At 36.5% G+C, this 22,541-nt stretch overlaps 1 protein-coding gene across 1 annotated transcript in view; it reads left to right on the forward strand.

Annotated features, from left to right (window-relative positions):
* MTDH (metadherin) overlaps positions 1 to 21,547 on the forward strand; it is a 37,619-nt gene extending 16,072 nt beyond the window's left edge. Inside the window, exons 6-13 of the mRNA XM_075023658.1 lie at positions 1,817 to 2,068; positions 3,986 to 4,072; positions 6,086 to 6,184; positions 8,557 to 8,681; positions 9,246 to 9,365; positions 11,729 to 11,848; positions 16,387 to 16,543; positions 18,244 to 21,547. Coding sequence (XP_074879759.1) covers positions 1,817 to 2,068; positions 3,986 to 4,072; positions 6,086 to 6,184; positions 8,557 to 8,681; positions 9,246 to 9,365; positions 11,729 to 11,848; positions 16,387 to 16,543; positions 18,244 to 18,314 — 1,031 coding nt within the window. The 3' untranslated portion in view covers positions 18,315 to 21,547. The remainder of the gene's footprint in view (positions 1 to 1,816; positions 2,069 to 3,985; positions 4,073 to 6,085; positions 6,185 to 8,556; positions 8,682 to 9,245; positions 9,366 to 11,728; positions 11,849 to 16,386; positions 16,544 to 18,243) is intronic.
* The last annotated feature ends 994 nt before the right edge of the window (positions 21,548 to 22,541 follow it).

Consider the following 22,541-nt stretch of genomic DNA (forward strand, 5'->3'; position numbering starts at 1 on the left):
GGCACAGCTTCACTCCCAAATTCTCTACCTATCCCCCCAGCGGTGTAGGGGGGATGGGAAACGGGGGTTACGGTCAGTTCATCACACATTGTCTCTTCCGCTCCTTCCTCCTCAGGGGCAGGACTCCTCACACTCTTCCCCAGCTCTGGTGTGGGGTTCCTCCCACGGGAGACAGTCCTCCATGAACTTCTCCAATGTGGGTCCTTCCCACGGGCTGCAGTTCTTCACAAACTGCTCTGGCATGGGTCCCTTCCATGGGCTGCAGTCCTTCAGGCGCAGACTGCTCCAGTGTGGGTCCCCCACGGGGTCACAAGTCCTGCCAGCAAATGTGGTCCAGCGTGGGCTCCTCTCTCCACAGGTCCACAGGTCTTACTAGGAGCCTGCTCCAGCGCAGGCTTCCCACGGGGTCACAGCGTCCTTTGGGCATCCACCTGCTCCAGCATGGGGACCTCCATGGGCTGCAGGGGGACAGCCTGCCTCACCATGGTCTTCACTAGGGGCTGCAGGGGAATCTCTGCTCTGGCACCTGGAGCACCTCCTCCCCCTCCTTCTTCACTGACCTTGGGGTCTGCAGGGTTGTTTGTCTCACATGTTCTCACTCCTCTCTTCTGCTGCAGTTTCTGTGCCACAGCAACTTTTTTTTTCCCCTTCTTAAATCTGTTATCCCAGAGGCGCTACCACTGTCGCTGATGGGCTCAGCCTTGGCCAGCAGCGGGTCTGTTTTGGAGCTGGCTGGCATTGGCTCTATTGGACATAGGGGAAGCTTCTAGCAGCTTCTCACAGAAGCCACCCCTGTAACCCTGCCCCACTACCAAAACCTTGCCACACAAACCCAATACAGCATATGATATTGACTGACTTGTGCATCAGGTTTGGGCTGACTATTTAAGTGTTACACTTGCAATGTGCAGGTATTGTGTAATTGTTTGTAAATGAGCAGGTTTTCTGTTGTTTACACTGCATGTATAAAAAGAGAGAGAGAGGATTTGATATACAGAGCCCTTTGAGAAAAGTTTGTGATATATAGGTCAGGCTGGGTGCACCAGGTGACCATTAGCCTTTAAGTTTTATAGGGACATAAATTTCAAAAAAAAGTTTTATAATGATCTTTATGTCTCAGTGTACTACTGACTCAAAGTATATATTAAACTTGCTATGGCTAGTAATTTCTCATCGGGGTAGACTGTTGCAGTCTTGTGGTCTTTTACCTTAGTGTAATGCCAAATATATTGCTTATTATTTTGAAAGCGTTACCATGATTTTTTCCTCTAACCTTGATGGACACTATGGCCAATATGATAGCTATGCTCTTTGTAAATCCTGTGTAGTGTTTGGGAAGAATTTTCTAATCCTTGGTCACTTCTTCTACTTCCTGTTTAAAAAACTGCTTTATGCAGTTATGAAACAGAATTTATTCTCCATTTAGTGCGTGGGGTTTTCTACAAATCATCACCATACTCTGTAAGAGAAATTACATGGCAGTGTTGGAATCACCCCCACCCCATTTGTTTTTTAATCTAGAGGCACTGGTTCATCAAGATATCAGCCTTGTAAAGAAAGGGATGCAGGAAAGAGAGTGCAGTTGGTGCTGGTTTTCCCTCACTCTCAAGTTAGTAGACAGATGGTGCGTATCATCTGAACTGGAAAATCAGCTGAGACAGAGCAGCAGCTCTCCTGTATCACACCGGTGTAGCAAAGCTGCTGTTCATTTGTACTTTTTTTTTTTATTGTTAAGTGTATGTGCACATAAAGTAATATTTTAATTCTTCATCCAGTTCTTATTTTAAGTAATGCTTTCATTATGCTCGTATTTAAGTTTCTCCAGGATTGAGTGAAAGCCATACAGTAAATGGAGGAAGCTGGAATGAGAAGTCTGTAAAAATCTCCTCACAGATTGGTGTAGGGGAGGAGAAATGGACATCTGTTCCTTCAACTGCAGCTGGGAAGAGGAAGACTGAGACATCGGCTTGGGGCCAGGACACTGGCGACGCCAATGGAAATGGAAAGGACTGGGGTGTAACCCTGGTAGGCAGGCCCTGGAAAGAGCGTTCTTTGTTCACTCCTATTGGTAAGCTATTCTGAAGAAAACTTGCTTTACTTAAGCATTTATACATAAGTGTATTTTTTAGTAGTGAATTTCTTAAATAGCTTTATGTTTAATTATTAAAAAAATCTTGGAGTGGTCTAGTGAAATGCGAAGTAAGCAGTTTCTCTTTACTGTAAGTTCTGACGGCTTAACATCTATGTCTCTGTTTTTAGTTTAACTTTTTTCTTAGTTTATCTGAAATAAAATTATTTCTGTGAAGGAATAAAATTCTTTATGTCACTTTCGTAAAATTCTGAAAGTGATTACTAAGTCATTTTGAAGTGTAACTTCTTTTTTTAATAAATGTCTTTAAAACCCAGGCCATAAGTCTATTCTGTTGCTCCAACATGATCAAATCAACTATGTTTGGTTTTGGCAGACGTTTGTTTAGGCTCCAGGCATAAAGATTGTTCAGCTCTTGTGACATCTAGTGTTACACTGTTTTTCTCATTAGAAATTGTTTTTAGCCTTCTCCAGTACAATTTTTTGCCTTTATCACTTGTACTGTCCATAATAATAATAGAGAAGAGAATTCTTCATTTCTCTCTGGGCAACAATCTTCAACTTATTAGCAGATGCTGTAATATGATCCTTCCCACTGTTCAATCTAAGTTATCCTAGTCTCTTCTAGAAAGCAGCGTTCCTTTGTAGTCAGCAACGTTGCTTTAGTCTAGACCTGTTTTATTTGTCTCACATATTGTGAAACGTGGTTCCTGAGGCTGGACCTGCTGTACAATTGGAAGCTTTATTATTGCCAAGTAGAGGCAAAGGGCTTTTTGCATATTCCAGTTAAATGTATTCTGCTGTATATTCTAATAAGGTAGTTCTTCGTGACTGTGACCAGCTTGTTGTTTTTTTTTACCAAGAATATATCATGCCTCACCAGGCTGATTTGCTTCTGGTAAAATTACTAGTTTTGTGAGTGAGGGGAGAGCAATGGACGTCTTTTACGATGACTTTAGTAATGCTTTCAACACTGTCTCTCACAGTATTATTGTATCCAAGTTAGGATGATTGAAAAACTGGTCAGGCTCAAAGGTAGTGTTTACTGAGTCATCTTCTACCTGGAAGGTGGTAACAAGGGGGATATCACAGGGCTCTGTACTTAGAGCTGTCCTGTTTATCATTTTTATAAATGACCTGGAGGAGGCAACAGAATGTCATTCACATCAGATTCCCAGATTACACCAAACTTGAGGCAGGAGAGGGGAAACAGTAGATACAATGCAGATTAGGGGTGCCATCCAGAGGGACCAGCTGGAGGAATGGGCCAACAGGAAGCTGAGGAAGTTCAACAAGGACAAATATGAAGTGCTGCACCTGGGTAGGAAGCAACCCTGGCTGGGGACTGACTGGAGAGCAGGTCTGTGGATAAGGAGTCCTGGTGGACAGCAAGCTGGACATGAGCAGCAGCCCCAGCAGCAAAGGACACCGACAGTATTCTGGGCTGTATTAACAGGAGTCAATAGATTGGAGATAGTGATTATCCACTTCATGGACCACATCTGGAATACTCTGTCCAGTTTTGAGTGCCTACCCCCCCCCCAGTCAAATAAATGTAATTCTAAATAAAAGCTACAAGTAGTTGATTGGGGCTCAAAACATAATTTAGTTTTGTGAGAAGTTTATATATACAAAAGGCTGTTGAGGGAAGAAGACCTTAGAAAGCTTGAAAATTGTTTCAAGCTGAGTGTTCATACAGTCACATCTCTGTCAGCACTGATTGTCTGATCTAATAAGCAAAATAATGCCCTCAGTTGTGTGAAATGTTAACATGGCTGGAACGTCCACTGTTTTCCTGACCCTATTCGTAATTAAATAGCTAACTTTTTCAATGTGGCCAGCAATGTGAAGTTTGGTTGTTTTTTGTTTTGTTTTGTTTTGTTTTTTTCCCCACAGCTGCTTGGAATGTGGATGCAAGGATTAATACCTCTGAACAGAATTCTACTTCTTTCTCTTCATTTGGATTAACTCCTGGAGTTTCTGGTATGTATGCCCTTCCAAAGATTTTTCCACTCTCTGCTGCTCCACCAGCTGGAAATAGAATTTGCCAAGTCTTACTAATATGCATCTTTATCATTGTTCTTTGAAAATAGTACTGGAAACTGGAAACAGGTGGAAAACATGTTTGATGAAAGCCTAGAAAGCTTTTTTTTTATGCTGAAATTATGCAATAAAGTAACTGTTTTAAATTGAAAATCAAAATCTAGATCAATAAGAAGGTGATACTTCTTACTTAGCCTTCCTGTTTGTGTGTTGAGTAAATAATGGGCATAAGAGATTGCTCAGTGTTGCTGTGTCTCAACTTGGAGATCTGAAGATTGCTTTCTAGGAAAGTCTTTCTACCCTGATCTTCTGAGAGATTTGTTATTTGATGGTTACATTTTTCCCCTTCAAGGAACTGAAGCACTATTTTCAAAATATGTTCCATGGGCAGGATTTGAAGTCTTGAGTCTTTTCTCTGTATGACGGGTGGGAAAGCTGAGCTCTGGGGTTTTCTTGTTTTGAAGCGTGAAACTGCTGTAGAGTGCAAACCTGGCTTCATAACAAATCTTGTGTGTTAAACAACTGACATAAGTGCTACAGTGATTTATTATACAATAAAGGGATCATATGTCAGGTTTTCTGCTCTTGCTTGCTTATTCCAGTTATCTAATGAGCTTGGCTTGGCTATTTTCTTTTAGGAAGTAGCTGGCCAAGTGCTTACGCACTTGGGCTATGCTTACTTGTGTTGCAGTTTACTTGCATTGCAGTTTACAGTCTTTTAACTGTGGAACTCAAGCTCAGTGTTCTACAGCTCACGAGTGCTTCATTCTCTGGGCACGTCTGAGCCAGCATAACAAAGAAGTTAAAATGCCAAGGTCTAATTTATCAGACTTTCCAAAGAACAGTTCACTTAATAAAAACTTACAGAAACCTTGTCTTAAAGAAAAAGAAGAAACAAAGTCTTAATTGTATGGAGAGTTTTAATAAAATAACGTTTCCCAGGGAGCCACTTGAATTCAAGTTCAGTCTCTAGCCTAAAACTGAAAGTTTAGTTAATAAAGTGGGATGACAGACTGATCTAAGGTTAGTCTGCAATACCACCATTCCAACTTTAATCGAGAGAGAATTGTGAGGATAGTGAAGTATAGTCATCATCTTTGATGCACCTTAGCCAGCAATGTTGTAATGCAAAGTGACCACGTGAATAAGTATTTACTTCTTACTTGTAACTGGCTAGCAAAAAATGAGAATGTGTCAAGGTTGCCATCATCTGAGGTATCTTTTGCAGAGGTGTTTATAAAATAGAGAGACCCAGGTAGCTATGGTCCTATTTAAACTTCATTTAAAAAATGTCTCATCATAAAGTAATATAGTAATTTCTTTCAGTCTCACAGTTAAGGTTTTTTGGTTTTGTTTTCTTTATAAAATGGTTTCTGTTTGCTGATGCCTTATTTTTCTTAAAATAATGATGTTATGTGTCTAACACTTTGTGTTATCATGACTGGTATTGGCCTCACTGTTGTTTGTTGTGCTGCTTTTATGTTCCTGAAACCTTTTACTTGAAATGAGAATTGGATTCTTAGTAATGAATAATATAATTGTGATATCTGCAATGTAATTTATGAGGTTTTGTTCTAGTACTCTTTTCTTTTAAGCTTCTCCCTGTAAGACTTCTTACTGATATAGGGTAATAATTTCACTACCTGTAAATATTCATTGTATTTTTCAGTTTGAGGGGACTGCTCTAAGCCTTATAGACTGCTGTTATTCACCCTTCTTATCTTTTTTCCACATTCTTCTCTGGACTTAATTTTGTCTTCTTTCTTCAGTTCTGTTGTTTTATGAATATCTCATTTTCAAGAGCCTTGTAGTTTTCCTGTCCTGTGCAGTCCTTAGAATCAGACTTTTTTCTTTGAGCCTTCTGTCTTCCTTTCCTAGTTTGGAATTTCTTTACCCAAGAAAACTCAGGAAGTTTGTTAACTTACGAATACAATTCTATTTATTCCCTTTCAGGATCCAACAGTGAGTCCGTTTCTCAGGCTGGTACTTCTGATTTTCAGTGGGATTTAAGTCATGCTCAACCCCCTGTTGATGACGAATGGTCTGGGTTAAGTATGTTCCTCTAAAATGTTCATTAACAAAATTCTGTTAATTACTGTTACTTTAAAGTGTAGTTACTTATATTAGCTACTTGTATTAGCCAGCATTGAGCATCTGAAGAAAAACCTGGAATGTTTCACTTCTGTAAAGTTAATCAACAGTTTGAAGACAGCAAGAAAAAGTATTTTGACGAATGATAATAGAAAATGGTTAATTTTTAGGAAAAATACTTGGATATTAAACTCAGAAGTGAAAGAGAGCTCGTGCATTTTAAGGTAGTTCTGGTTTTTGCTAGAAAATTTTGGTAATCGACTTAAACAGTCAATGCAAATGTTGAGAAAAATGTGCTGCAAGTCTGCAAAAGATGCATTTAGCAGATTGTATTTGAGTCACAGAGTTTCCTTTTACATGTTTGTTTCTTCCTGAAAACTTAATGTGACATAAGACTCTGATATTTAGTATAACTTACTTTCTTATTTAGCAAACATTAGGAAGTTCTTATGTGTATAGAAAGCATATACATGATAGAAATCACTAAAGTTGCTTGGGAATTGTAGTAAAATTGTTGTTTACTATCCCTTTCCCCTCCCTGCCAATTTCACAATATTCTTGTAGTTCTTACCACAGTCTCTACCTAAGCAGGGCTGTAGTATAATAAAGTTACAGCCATTCCTAAGTATTTACTAGTGAAACTGTACCTGTGAAGAAAGCTTTCAGCCTTAAATTGACTTTTTGAACTGCCTTGTAATTGATAGTTTTATTCAGTCAGATGTAAGAATGTTTAAGAAAAACAGTTTAGTGCCTCTCATTAGGTCATTGACCCGAAAAATTGGTCAAGAAGTTGACTAGAAAAGCTGCCTTGCATGTTACCTTCTCTCTAAGAACAATTTCTCATTTAATGACTGCAGAAGTGGAATGGTTTGGTGCACTCCTTGATTCCACCAGTTGTAGCATGACTGTTCTGATACCAGATCATTTTGAAACTTATCTTTTGTCTTTATCTGGTTTAAGGATAAGGGAAGCACATTTCAGTTTTATCATTTGAAAGTAATCAATTTTACATATTATCAAAAGCATAATACATTCACGTTTCTAAGCATAAAATCTTTATGGCTATAGCTTGTGTTAATAGGGTAATTCGGTCATAGATATCAACTAATTGAAGTGTACACTAATAGAAGTGGGGAAATAATGGATGTTTAGACCAGTGTGATACACAGATACACATTACTGCTTTTTCAGGTTCAGGACAAGGAAATTAACTCTATGTAAAAATGCTACTAATTTTTACTATTAATAAAAAAGAATGAATTTTTTTTCTTAAAGCAACTAGTGAGAGGGCAGTAGATAAACTGCAAAGTGTTATGTTGGGCAGTAATTGTTTTTCCAAATCAGTAAATTTTAGTGTCCAAAGTAAGTGTAATTAAGGTAATATTTTTATATGAAAGCAAGAGCTGAAAAAGTATTGTAAGTAGTTGTAAGATCTCTTACTGTATTTTTGGTTTCATAATGTTTGCCAGTAAATTTAATCAGGTTTATTACTGCTTTTCATTTTTACTTAATTTTCAAATGTTTAAACTGAATCCCGCTGTAGTTTGCAGACCATGTTTGCCTCTTCTGCAGTTTGGCATAGACTGAGGGTGAGAAATATTTGTGATGTTAATATAAATGTGAAATGAAAGATGATCTTTTACAAGGTCTTCTGTTTTAAAATCGGCGTGCTGTAACTTTCTACTAAACAGACAGTCTTAAGGCTTAGTTCTTCCCTTCAGATATTTTTAATTTTTATATAACTGACCCTTTAAATCTGTCATTTCTGTGTGACAGCATAAATATGTGCCATCATAAATGAACAGTAGCAAAATGGAGTAGGGACTTAGAGTCTTGGAGAAAATAAGGTTATTAAAAAATGTCAGTGTTACAAGATGACTTTTGGCTCAGTAAGATTTACACTTTCAGATATATCACTTGTAAAGGATTCTTACTAAGGTAAGATTGATCAGTGTTACAGTTCATATTAATTTTTTAACAAACTAGGAAGGATGTTTAAGATAGAGAACAACTCTTAAATTTGTCCTTTACATAGTCTAGAAAAGTATCTCAAAGCAATTGCATCTAGCTAGCTGCTGCTGTGACTAGTTTGTAATCTGATTGCTCTGTAAAATAACCAAGTCTTACTCCTTACTCACAAAAGTCTTCCACCGATTTTTAAAATCTTTAAATTTTTTTCAGAAATACAGGAAATGAATATTTATATCTTGATATCAGGAAGTGGTTTTATGCATAGATTTTTGGGGTTTTTTTGTTTGTTTTTCATCTTTAAACTGTCAGAGAGCACCTGTAAAGTAAGGAGGCATTCCTGAAAATCTTTTTAATCTTTGTAGATGGACTTTCTTCAGCTGATCCCAGCTCTGATTGGAATGCACCAGCAGAGGAGTGGGGAAACTGGGTAGATGAAGAAAAAGTTGCTTCTGTTCCTCAGCCTGAAGAGATATCTGATGTTCAGAAGGTAAAAGGTGATATTTAATCCTTAGCTCCAAGATTTTGCCCTTACCAGTGCCATTTCTTAAAGTAACTTAATGGTGGTGATAAAGGTAATCTCTCATCTCTTTTACACTGATAAGAGTAGCACAATTGTGTTTAATGGGTACACAGAGAAGGAAAATGCTGAACATTGTTATTGAGAAAATAAAAGCCACTTCATTCCATGTCAGATCTTACTGTCTCACCATAATATAAGGATTACCTTCTCATTGTAGACTAATGGAGGATTTAGATTTGTTTTCGTAAATACTTCTTAACAATATTTAGTTCTCTGTATGGAAAACAGTATTTCCATGCCACCAGCACATGATGCCCTGTTGCCTTTTTCATTCCCAACTCCTGTACCTATATTACCAGATAGCACGTAAAGAATGTGGCCTTCCTGAAATGAACTGAACGGATAAGGTTGTGTTCATTTATACTTTTATATGCAATTAAATTCCTTACAGCTATTAATTTGTGTTTAGTCTATAGAAGGCATGTTTCATTGTCATTTGAAATGCTAAATACCTTATATTCCTGCATGAAGGCTTCAGATAATGAAAGAGAAAAAGCAGAGCCAATTCTTCAGAGTTCTACAAGTGGCAAATCCAAGAAAAAAAAGAAGAAAAAGAAGAAGCAGGGTGAAGACGCTAACTCTCCTGCGCAGGTAAATGGAACAAAATCTGGACAGTCTGAAAGGCAATTGTGAGCAATTCACAAAATCACCCTATTTTTGTATATTAGTGTCTTAAGCAAAAATTATTTTGGGGAAATTAATTTCCTTATGGTATTGGATTGTCTGCTATTTTTTCTGAAGAGTTAAAGTAATCCTTGTCTTACTCGTATTTCCTTTAATTTTAATTATTCCATGTTTGACTTGTGAATACAACGTAGTTTTGCTGGATTTATGGAAAGCATGAAATATGTGGAAAGTATTTATCCTGAATTACTTATTTTCTATCAAATCAGTATTCTGTACTGTAGGGATGCTTCAAGAGGAACTCTCCTCTGCATGGGAAGCCGCCTTCTCCTGTCCTTTGAAAGACAGCTGCCTTGGCAGATAGAGCTAGTTAGGAGAATGAGAGAAATTGAAGTTTTCTCTTAAGCTGTTTTAAAGTACAATTCTACGAGAATATAGTGGTTTTCTGAAGTACTTTCATAGCTTGATGTGAAAAAGCGAAGTATCAATGCCTCGAACTCAGTAGGTGGAGCTACATTGTGAGTCAGATTTGAATGAGTATTTGCACACTGAGGATGGTTGGAGTTTTCTCTGTTACTTGAATAGCTTTTGAAGAATTACATTGAAACAGATTTGTTGTAAAAAATAGCAAGAGCAGATTGCACTTCACTTGGCAATTGAATCATGTTTGAATAGATGAAAACAAGTACTTTTCTAATAGGAAAAAGCTTTAAATAGCTTATGCTTAGAATACATACTGCTTCTGCTCATAGTGACAGCCATTCATAAGTTACATTCTTTACAAAATGTTAAATGCTCAGTTGAATCTGACTAGGTGAATTGGAGAGAGGGGGAAAGCATTACTTCAGTCATTCTTGCTTTGGATTTGCTTTTTATGATTATCATGTTTTCAGTCTGAGATTTTATTAAAACAATTTTAAAAGGTTAAAGTCCTATTACGTAGAATTATTTTAAAATTGTCTGTGTGGAGGTGGATGCTTGTGTCAATTTACAGTGTTTTGTTTGAGGCAAATTCAAACTGACTGTACTAGGACTGCAGCTTTTTTGTAATTGAAATCTGTCATGTTCTGGTATCTGCAATGACTCCAAGTGTAAGTCAAGATTAATAGGTTATGGTTAACAGGCGTTTGCGGATATCTTGCATGGATCTTAAGGTCAGTGAATGCATTCTGAAATTATTTTTTTTCCGTGGCCTATGAGCTGCCTTTAAAGTTGTATATGTCAAATGCAATCTTACTGTCCATATTAACATAATCAGATTCATTTATTCTACCCATTGGTCTCCAACCATTCTGATTTTGTTACTTTTTCTTTCAATCTATCAGTCTATGAGATCATCAGTTTAAAGATGAGTATTTCTCTGTATTAAATTTTTATGGAAAATTGAGGGGTGTTGCTTGATAGGAGCAGACAGAACTGCTAATACATTCGCAGATAAGTTATCCTTGTTATAGCAGTTTAGTAATTTAACTTGCCAATCCTACTTCAAACTCACTTAAGCTTTCTATATTTATCCTCTGAAAATTGAGCATGTTCATTTAAACAGTATCATTTTTGTCATTGATTATACTTAAGTGTTCACACTCGTATTTGTTGACTTCAGTGTTTGTCAAGGCAGTGGAAGCTATCTTCAGAGCTAGATGTAAGGCAATATATATTCTTTCCTGTCAAGAATCAACAGACTTAGACTGTGACTGCGTTTTCACAAGGTTCCAGGGGAAACAGGTGAAGAAACAATGTCTCAAGAGGTACTTTCAGCTTAAAACCAGAGACCTGTATTCTGTTTACTGTTCACCACCACAGGATTCTTCTGGTGCTATAAAAAAATGTAACTACTCTAATTCCTCATGCAAAATGAAAACCTTCCACCATTAGAGTTTTTAAGGAGTAAAGGTTGAGACTCCTCGATACTTTGGATATATTTTCAGTTTCTATACCGAGAGGTTTGTTTTACAGGCATCATGACAGACTAAATTGTGTTGCAAAAATATTATTAGAGCTTAATATATGATAGAAGACTGAACATGATAATATGCAGAGCTTGCGTTTTAAAACATTTTACTTGTAGCAAACCACAGAAATGAGAGCAGTCAAGTCTTATCATGATACTTTTACAAGGTATTTTTGGATTATGTAGTTCTATAAATTTTGAGTGTTAGCATAGGCTAATATTAGCCTACTACTTTAATTTTTTTTAGATAGACTTTCTTAGTTATAGAAGCTGATTATGGCAACAAAATTGATGTGCAGGGAAGAAGAGTCAGAACTTCACTGCAAACACAGGCTCTTTTTTTCTTTTTTCTTTTTTTTTTCTCCCCCCACTTTTGTAGGACACTGAAGAACTGGATAGAGAAGCTGGAGAGGAATTTCAGGAGGATACCTCAAAAGTTCGACCACAGCAGGAAATAGCTTTTTCTCTGAAGACCATAAGTACTAGTGAACCAGCTAAGGTAGGGGTACAAAACTGGGTATATGTTATAATTTCTGATTTGGCAGTGCTCAAAGTCCATTGAAAAATTAATTTGTGTAGGTAAGGTTACAGTAGGAATACTGCTTCAGGGTATATGCTTATGAATATAAAGGTGATTGAGAGGTTGAGTTTTAGATAATAGGTCAGTTACAAGTTTTAGAAAGGTTGTCTACTCTGAAAAGCAGTATCTTCTAAATCAGTAGTCACTTTCATGACTGTCAAGTTATTTTCTTGTTTGAATATTCAAGCAATAAACTTCCAAAACTTTGAAATCAGGAAACCTAAGAACTAACAGGTCTGAGTGCAAGACTAATAGCATATTTTACTGATTCATTGCAACAGAATGAAATGTTACCAACTTATATTCTGACTTAATGCAGTCTAAATTTCATTTTTAATGGCTGTTCTGAGCTTAATGACTGAATATGGAAAGTTTTTATTTGAAGCAATTGTTGTGGTTTAACCCCAGCCAGCCACTGAGCACCATGCAGCTGCTCACTCGCTTCCCCACCCAGTGGGATGAGGGAGAGAATCAGAAGGAAAAAGGTAAAACTTGTGGGTTGAGATAAGAACAGTTCAATAGAACAGAAAGGAAGAAACTAATAATGATAATAATAACAATAATGAAATTACAATAATAATAAAATAATTGGAATATACAAAACAACTGATGCACAGTGCAATTGCTCACCACTCACCAACCGATGCCCAGTTAGTTCCCAAGCAGTGATCCCCCCTGCCCCACTCAGCCACCGCCCACCCCCACCCCCCCCTCCCCCGTTTATATACTAGGCATGTTGTCACATGGTATGGAATATCCCTCTAGCCAGTTTGGGTCAGCTGTCCTGGATGTGTCCCCTCCCAGCTTCTTGTGCCCCTCCAGCCTTCTTGCTGACTGGCCATGAGAAGCTGAAAAATCCTTGACTTGGTATAAACACTGCTTAGCAGCAACTGAAAACATCAGTGTGTCATCAACATTCTTCTCATACTTAGTCCAAGACACAGCACTATACCAGTTACTAAAAAGAACTTTATCCCAGCGGAAACCAGGACACCAATTCACGAACCAACTGTTTGCTTCAGCTCACAGTTGAAACAAATAATCTAGAGAGTACAAGTTCTCTCTAATCTTTCTCCAACTAGCAGCTTTTTTAGGTACTGTTGTCCTACAAGCATCACAATGTAGGAAGAAGGAAAGTATTTAATATTTCTAGTGGTATTGGTTTTGTGTTCCATAAAGAGTGAACAATACCAGTGAGACAGCAGTTTGGTACCACAGAATATCTGTCAGAATATTGAGTTTTACTTTTTAATTGCTAAGCATTTGTTTTATAAAGATAACAAGGTCTTAAGATTCAAATGAAAATATTAGAATGGAATCTTTTATGAGAGGCTGCAAGTCACCAAGGAAAAAGTACAGAAAGTGTTTACTGAGAACATGTGCCTTGAAAAGCATATTCTGACATACTTTTAGCTTATTCTAAATATCCTACATTGCAGTAGAGCTTTTACTATAATTATTTAGTTTAGGTTCAGTTCAACCTTTATTCAAGGTTAGCAACAGCTGCCTAGTCTATCTGACTAGTGCACAGTTGGGTTTTGTGGGGTTTTTTGAAGCTGTATCTAAAAAAAGACATCTGCCTATGTGCACAAGTGGCTTTATTCCTGGCTGCGTGTTTTTTAAAAGACTTAAAAGCAAATACATTGTTTTGTGTTGGAGGCCATAGTTGAAAATGTGTAGACAGAAAACTCATATTTGGATTGTGACATCAAGGTGGGTGTTTTGACACCTAGAAAGAGGTGTACTGGTGCATTCCAAAAGGCTAGCTTTTGCTTTTTAGAAATCTAAATTAATTTGAAAAATACTTTTAAGCTACATGTAATGATTCTTTTGATCTGCAGTTAGATATTTTTTTTTTCTCACAAGGTGTTGGCACTGCCAAAATATCAGCCCAGTTTCAGTAGACTTTGCTCAATTGTTTAGTCTTTAAAACCATACCCAACTTCTGAGGTGATTCGATCACATCAGCTCTGATGTAGACCTACGCTGTGAACTATTTTTGGGGGGCTTGAGTGCTCCTGTTACTCGAGTCTTAAATTCCATCTGTTCGTATGTGCCTGTGTATAGCTGTGAAACAAGACATAATCTGTATTAAACTTGGTCTGGGGCAAAGGACAAACAAAACTATTACTAACAACATTCTCTGGAAGTTAGTTGGGCTTTATAAAGGACAGTTTGTGAATTGTTGTATCTGACAATGCAGATGGTCTTTCAGTCTTTATCCAGTCTCCTTGCCATCAGATTTGGCTTCATTGTAATTTCACATATGCAAAGATGCCTTCTGATGTTGTTTGACTTAGCTGTTCCAAAAAGTTTTAGAACCAGTCTGTGACTGATGTGTGAAATGGATGACTTGGGTTTCCAAGATAGGTAATCTAGTCTTGAGCAAATGCTGCAAAACACAAGAACCAAGTATGAGGAAAAATAAACTGAGTACAAATAAGTTACTATCCAGAATATCCTCATAAAGACCAGAAACAGCTGAATGTTGAACACTTCTGGTTTTTATCTGGTGATATTTTTACATTATACATTGGGCTGCATGGAAACCTTTGGCATTTTATCAGCAGGCATAAGTTTTAAATGAAGAGATAGCTTTGGAAATCCTTTATTTGTAACAGTTTCACAAGTCACTACTTCATTAATAAATTGTAGAATTACACATATAACTATTTATATTATCAAATAGGCTTTATTAATTGTTTCAGATTTCCTTTCTGAACTGTTTTGTTAACACAGAATATGCTAGCAAAGAGTAGTACCCAATTCTTAATGTTTGGTATCGCTATCCAATTTCCCTCATCCAAAATTCAGACAGGAGTATGGTATTTGCAAAAACATCCAGATAATGCTGTATGTATCTGTATCATTACATTTACAGTAATACTGCATGCTTTAACTTTCAAGTTGCAACATGTTTGTTAGTCAACCTGAGACAGCTGTATGCCATTTAAATCTTAATTGAGTTGCTTTACCTGCAAGTGGAGAGTGACTCTATCCTAACAAAACTATGATACCAGTGACCTGAATCAATTACCTCACACAACTAGGAACTTTAAGTCCTCCTGTTTTAGAGGCCACATCCATTTTGTTAGAGTTCATGTACTTATGTAGCTAATGATTGCCAACCATTAAACAACATTAGAATTGGCTAAGCTTGGAAATCCTGTAGGATGAGAGTTCATTTTATCAGCATGGTTGATATTAAAAAAATTTTCGAGATTACCATATTTTCAGTAGATTAAAAGAAATACTCCAATTATAGTTATTAAAAAATTTGTTTCTGTTGATGTGTAAGGGCAAACTCCTCTATTCATGAAAGTTAGAGAACTGCTACCCTCTAAATTCATGTGTTGGGTTTTTTTAATTAAAGCTGTTTAACTTCTTACTCAGTATGATATGATTAAAAAGAAAAGTAAAAAAGTGTCTCTTTTTGCTCTTTTGTATGTTCTGACTAGATTTTTGAGATGCTTACATTACAGTAATGGAAATAGTACAAACTGGTGACTATAACGGAGGATCTGTGTACATCCACATCAAGGGCTGGATGTAGACTTCACTGTTTTGTTCCAATAGTTCCAGGTCCTGGCTGTTGTGGCCCAACTATAGCCATGACTTCTTTATAACATCCTAAAGTTTGGGGTTTATTGCTTGACTGAGGCACTGTTTTCTAATATACTCCTGTTTGAAGCCTCTTGTCAGTAGGTCACCTGCTGTGGGATCATATGATCTTTATGTTCTGACTTCCCTATTGGAATGTCAGAATGGTTTTTGCATTTTGACTTCTGTTTTACTCTACTGTAATTCCAGTAAGTGCTACACAGTAAGCTACAGTAACATCTTGTCTCCATTGTGGGAACCTTCAAAGTAGACCAGATAATTGGAAAATACTAGGTGTATCATTTACTTGGCAGTTACTCCTACAGTAGTTTCCACTGAAGTACTTTCTGACAGCTCTTGCAAATATCTGTTATTCTAATATAAGCATACAGAGTGTTTTGAGCAGTTGATAGGAATGACTGCAAATGCTTTCTAAGTATTATAAAAGTTTAATTATTTTGGCTTTTGAGTTGCATATTTGAACCTATACAGCTTGCTTGTTTGCTTTGCAACCAAATGCATGTGTCACTGTCTTGCATCTCTTCTGAATATGTATGCTAGAATCTTTTTAGGATCTTAGTGATTTTTAGATTGTTCTTTCTTTGCATGTCATGTATTTTAAGAATCCGTGTGGTTTATATTTGCTTGTGTGCAACTAAAAGTTTTGGCGCTAGATGGCAGTCATAGTCTTGCAGCCTTTATTTAAGATTTTGAAGGATTTTAATATTGGCTTAATTTTTCAATGCCATCTTTTCAGCAGCCGCTAAGTATAATGCCAAAATAACACTATATAAGAGTGTTTTACTGTTGTATGACTTAATGAACTTCTGGAAACTTTTTTTCTGTTTTTCAAATAGCCTGAGGAGGCTCCTTCGCTTGCTGTTTCTACTGAGCCATCTGTAATTGTATCAGAGAGCGATTCTGACAAGATCGCTTCCCAAGTGCCACAGATGCTGCAAGAGACAGATGTTTCTAGTCCCAATATTAAGCAAAACAGTGTGCCTCCTCCACAGAGTAAGTATCTCAGTACAATTCATTCATCTGAATTCAGGGTGTACTTTTTTCCTATAGAGCGTATATAGTCAGAATGCTTTGCCTTGAGGTTTGGGTTTAGAGTGCCATATCAGGTACTTATGTATTTCATTTGTATATCTTGACATATTTTAGCTTTCGTTGAAGTACTTTGACAAATGTGCTTTCACTGTGAGGAAAAACTGGCTTCATATGCTTGAATGACTGAAAATGTCTGTTGGCCTCGTCCAGTCCTTAACAGACATTTGGACATACTCTTCATCATCAGGACTGGAGCTCCATGCTGTGACTAAGTAGTTCTGCCAACACCGTTTCAAAGGGCTGCTTGCAAGTCTTCAGTGGAACAGATGGGTACTAACACAGCAGTTGACAGGATGTTTAGCTACCAAAAATTTGGTAAAAATACAAGCAATTCAATTTTCAACCTACTGGGGTTTTTTTGACTTCTCAACTTAGCTCATTAACATCTTTTCCATATGCTTCCATGAAATGTAGTAATCATGGAGGAAAACAGTTGCTAATATGGGAGTAGAAAGCTATTGGGAGATCAGCTTATTTTTGTTGTAGCCTAACAGTACATACATCAGGCTGAACTACTGCAGGTATATTGCTTTTTAAAAATACACCATGCCCAGAGGTGTCAGGCGTGTCCTCCGTTTCACTCGGCAAAAGTGCTTGTACTGAAGGACTCGCCCAATAAGACAGAAAAATTAGAAGGGAAGTCAAGGTGTGAAAGGCATTGCTTTTAAAAACAAACAAACAAACCAAAACCCCACAACCCCCCCAAAAAAACTAACAACAACAACAACAACAAAAAACCAAACCCCCAGTTGTTTCAGTTAGACTTTTTAATGAGATTAATAAATGCTGACATTTTGTAAGAAGTTCCTGGCTAAGTGTTAGAGTGCTAAACCAGTTTTTAATGACTGCAGAAGAAATTAGATGATTTCATAATATTAGTCTCATTCAGCTGCACTAATTGGCTTCTTGGGTTTGAATATATTAACAGTCTTTCAAGTCTATGTGTTAACTTACAACTTTTTTTTCTGGTTCTAAAATATGAAGGCTTTTGTGACTGATTCATGCCTCAGCAATTGAAAGAACATCTCTTATGTTCAGCATATAAAATGTTTTACCTGATTTACCACTTTCGGCAGCCAGCATGTTTTAAGGCAATCTGTTTTAATAAAATAACATAGTGCTTCTTTATTTGATTATGGATTCCATGTAACCACATCTTTACGTAGTTATTTTTGAAAATACTCTTCTGACATGTCACTTACATTTAGTGGTTAAAACCATTGCAATTTGATAAAAGTGAACATTTAATGTCAATTGTGTACATGTACATTACTTCCAGTTAGCCAGAAAATAATAGTGACTACTGTAAATAATAGATTTACAAAATGAATTCTTTTCATTGTGTATTACTATGTGTTTGTGGTGTAAAAAAGTAGCTGTGGTATAAAAAAGTAGTTTGAAATTAGCAAATGTTGGTTTAGATGCGCTTCAAATTAGACTATTTGGGAGAAGCAGGTAAATATAACTCTCCTTCAAAAATCATGCTGGTTGATTGTTCTGAATTACTTCATAACAATATGGGATGTACTGTCCAGGATTTTAAAAGTCAATTCTGTGTAAACTTTCTCAGTCCTAACACTGGAGTTATGTTTTGTTTTTAGCAAAGTCTGAAGAAAGCTGGGAATCCCCCAAACAAGTTAAAAAGAAGAAAAAAGCAAGAAGGGAAACGTGAATTTCCTGAGATGGACATGTGTTGCTGAATATTGTCATGAAGATTATGCTGTTTATGCAATAATTTGTGAACATGTACAGAATTTTATATAAATTTCAAACAATTTTTAAAAACAGAACTGCTGTGAACACAAACATCTTTAAAAAGGAATCAAAGGAAAGTAACTTTATGACATAGCAAACAGAACATGCTACATTTGAAAGACATTCTGAAGAGTCTGTTTTTCCAACTTTTGGAGAGAAATCTTAATTAAAAAAACTGGTTTTACAACACAGTGCCCTGTTTACAACAGATTATACTCTCATCTACAGCTGCGGATAAAAGATTAATTTCAAGGAAGGGTTTTCTGTAAAAATAATTGTCTGTACAATAGTGGGTGTTTCTTGCCTCTCTTATGAGTGATGCATTAGAAGCACAGAATGTCAACCATTTGAATTTGTTTCATGCCTAAATCAAAGTGCTTTGATTAAATACGTAATCTGCCATATCTTTACAGTAAGTTGGTTAGCAAGTCTGCTAGCTATTACAGGAATCACAAGTGCAAATCATTAACCATTTGTACAGTCAGACCTTCGTGGTTTATTATATGAAGTTAACACAATAAAACTGCTTTGGGTTAAAAGTTTGAGAATGTGATTTGAAACTTGAGTATGGTTCATGAAGTTATTTTTTATAATGTCTATTACCTTACTTGAATTATTGAAGATAACAGTATATTTTTAAGAATGCAGTAATGTGCATAAAATTGGTTTTCTCCTTCATTCCCTACAGTTCTTGATTGATTCAGACTCCCATCTAAAACTGTATTCTTTCAACTTTTAAACTCATGGAATGAATTGAAATCAAACGTTCCTTTCCCTTAACACTTTTTAACTTACCATACCCAATTCTATTCTGCCATACCCAATTCTGTTCTGTTCTCTATTACTAAAACTCTGAAGAAAGCAAAGTGAATTTTTTTTTTTCACTCACAAATTATTTGGGATTTCAAAGATCTGTTGGAGAACTGGAGTGGCTTCAGACAGCTTTAATTGACATTGTCAAGACCAGTTATCAGGAACACATTTTTTTACTGCCTTAACCTGTAGTATGTAGAATGTGTCTAGACTTCTGGACAGGAGTTAGTGTTTTTATATAAAAAAATAAAAATTCATGCAAGAATCGCAGTTGTAAAATAAAGACCATTTCCCGCTTGAAACTGTTAAGTAAAATGGTGTTTAAGATGTGTTGTCATTTTCAGGCACTGTGTAATTACATGGTATCAAACTGGCAGATGTGTTTGTGTCTGTAAGGTGCATGCTCAGCCATGTACACTGTAAATAGCCTTTACAAAAATTTGTTTGATAAGGATGGTAATTAACATCACCTGGTAAATTCAGTTCAAGAAGAGCCAAGATGTTTTTGGTTTTTTTTATAAATGATTGACTCCTGGTTTTGTGGCACAAACAGAATTGTTAACAGCTGTAACACATGGTACTCATCAACAACCTTGTACTCTTACTGTACTTGACTGCAGTTCAACAGTATTGCAGGGCAAGAATAGTTAATGCAGCAAGCTGGTTTTAATTGTACTGAAAATGCACCTTGCTAATGGAGAGCTTTCCTAATAAATGGATACTAACTTGCACAGGTATTAACCCCTGTGTATCCAGAACATGTGACACTCTATAAATTGATTTGTTAAAATAAATGGAGCATATTGACAGTATTGATTTATTTACTGGGAGGGAGTAATGCCTGAGACTGATACATGTCAAGATTAATGCAAAATAAATTTGGAACTGAAGTACAGCTTTTCAAGGAGTATCTTAAGGCAAAGACAAAAATAGGATATTACAAAATCATGCAGAGTCCCTTGCATGTAAATAATACTATAATTTTACTTGTCCTCTTCATAGTAAAGGTGAAGAAGAATACCCTTTTAATTCAGGTTTGTAATGTATGTCCAAAATGTCTGTTTCCAATCTGTATGTTGTGCTACAACCCTCGTTTGTAGAAAATACACAGATTTTGTGTAATGACAGAGACTGCCCCCAAGGGCTTTTACTGCATAAATTCTTTTTTTTTCCTCTTGAAGATAAAATTGGTGGTATTTCTGGGTTAGTAAGCTCTAGCTCTTGAATAGCTTGTCATTCTGGAAAAAAGAGATAAATTAGCTAACAACATAGGAACCCTGCTAATTAACTGCTACTACTAAGCAGGATCATATAAATACATAGCCTTCCTTTCAAAATGTTGTTACCTATTTAGCAGCACCTCTTACTGTTTTCTTAATGTGCAGTTTCAACGTCTTAGCAAGCGAAACTTGCTTTATTCGACATTCATTAAAGAGGTAGTAACTGTATAGCATATTGTCTATAAATAGAAACTTGGTTATCTATGTACTGTCATGTTTCTATGACTCAAGCAGTGGTTAGTCTTAACGATACACTGTATCCAGACTTTGGTACTTGGATAGAAAGAGAAAACACCATTTAAAGAAACTTGTTCATTTTTTCTTTTTCCCTTTTTTTTTTTTTTTTGTTGAATGCATGGAATGGTTTCATAAATCCAATATGTTGGGTTTTTCTAAATACTCTGGAATTATTTGTATGCGTAATTTAAACTTGTTGTGATGATGTGTAATTGGATAGTCATGGCATATTTTTATTTCTTTTGTGGGGAGGGAAAGGTGTACAGAGTTCATATGTGCTTGTTACGAAGGTAACAACTGTGCATTGGTTTGGAGGGGGGTGAAAACTGTATTTCTGATGCCCTTTTAGAAGTCTAAAGAAAAAAGTGCAGGAGAAAAGCACTACTTTAATATTTACTAAGAAAGAATGTACATATTAAAAACATTTCAAACTTTATAGAAATACTTGTAGTACTGTTGTGTTGTAACTGATGTATTTCATTGGAAACTGCCTTATTAATAGTTCCTAGCCATGGGATTGTCCTGTGAATAAGGCTTTTGAAAAGTGCAGATATCAGAATACATGGTTTTGCCTTTCAATGACTCAGGTTGGTTGTCAGTCAAGATTTCAGTTGTTAAAAAAATGCAGGTCTCTTGCAGCCACTTGTACCTGTGGGTCTCCTGGTGACCGCCGAGTACCACTGAATGACAGAGTTTCAGTTTTCCAGGCCAGTACTGAAAGATTTCTTCATTGTTCTACTGAAAATGGAAGAAAAAAAACAACTAAAAAAATGGAATTACATCTTCAAAGATACTTCTAAAATTATCTTACTGTTAAAAATCCGAGTGAGTTGCTTCATTTAAGAATGAAGAGCATAAACTGAGTCAATTTGGGTGGGGTGAAGGACCAGGAAGGGCTGCGTGGCCAGTAGTTCTTAACCTGAAAGTAGTGTGGTATCACCATGAATTTTATTCCCTGCAGGACTAACAGAACTGCTGTTAGTTGGGATGGATGTTGGGAACAAAGTGGGAGAACTCTTACTTTGTCAGATGGGGGGGGGGGAATTACTGTTTCCTGTACTCTGTAGCATGTTGCTATTAATGGCTCACAGGCTGTTCCTATTGATTGCTAAAATTGTCTAGTCTCCATATTGGGTCCCTTCAGTTTATGAAACTATTGAACTTCTGTTCTTTTAAATCTGGTTAGTTGTACCAAGCTGAAGGTTTCTGGTTTACTGAAAATCAGTTTCTTTACTGAAACTATGATGTCTTTAATTTTGGTGTATTCTGGAAGGGTAAACTGCATTTAAAACTCTTAACATGAAACTACTGGTTTCAGGGTTTCATACAATGCTCTTAAAAACATGCTTAGGAACATCTGCAGCTCAAGGCAAGTACATTTTCTATCCTAATCGTAGCATCAAGTGACCTCTTAACTCTACTCAGTATTTTTAATTCAGTCCATGGCAAAGGGTAAGTCATGGACTACTCAGAACCAGATCACCACAATAAACTCATAAAACTGACTAGTTCAAGATGGTTCCCTGTTTTTTTACAGATAGCCAGTCTTTTACACACACAGCGTTTCCACTTAGCTGTTCAATAGGCTCTGACTTGGAGTTAAGATTCCTTATTTCAAATATCTGATGAAGTAAGTATAAACCAAATACTTTGTTACTGAGAGCTTTGTTTTCAGAGGCCATTCTGACTAAGGCTTGTTTTTTCATGATTGTACTATTTCCTTGACCATCCTTATCTATGTAGCTAACAAACAAAGCCGTGCCTTGAGCTACGTCTGCAAGTGAAGCTCTGGATGGGAGATAACTCATCTCTGA

The sequence above is a fragment of the Buteo buteo genome, chromosome 3 (assembly GCF_964188355.1).
Source record: "Buteo buteo chromosome 3, bButBut1.hap1.1, whole genome shotgun sequence".
Classification (NCBI taxonomy): Eukaryota; Metazoa; Chordata; class Aves; order Accipitriformes; family Accipitridae; genus Buteo; species Buteo buteo.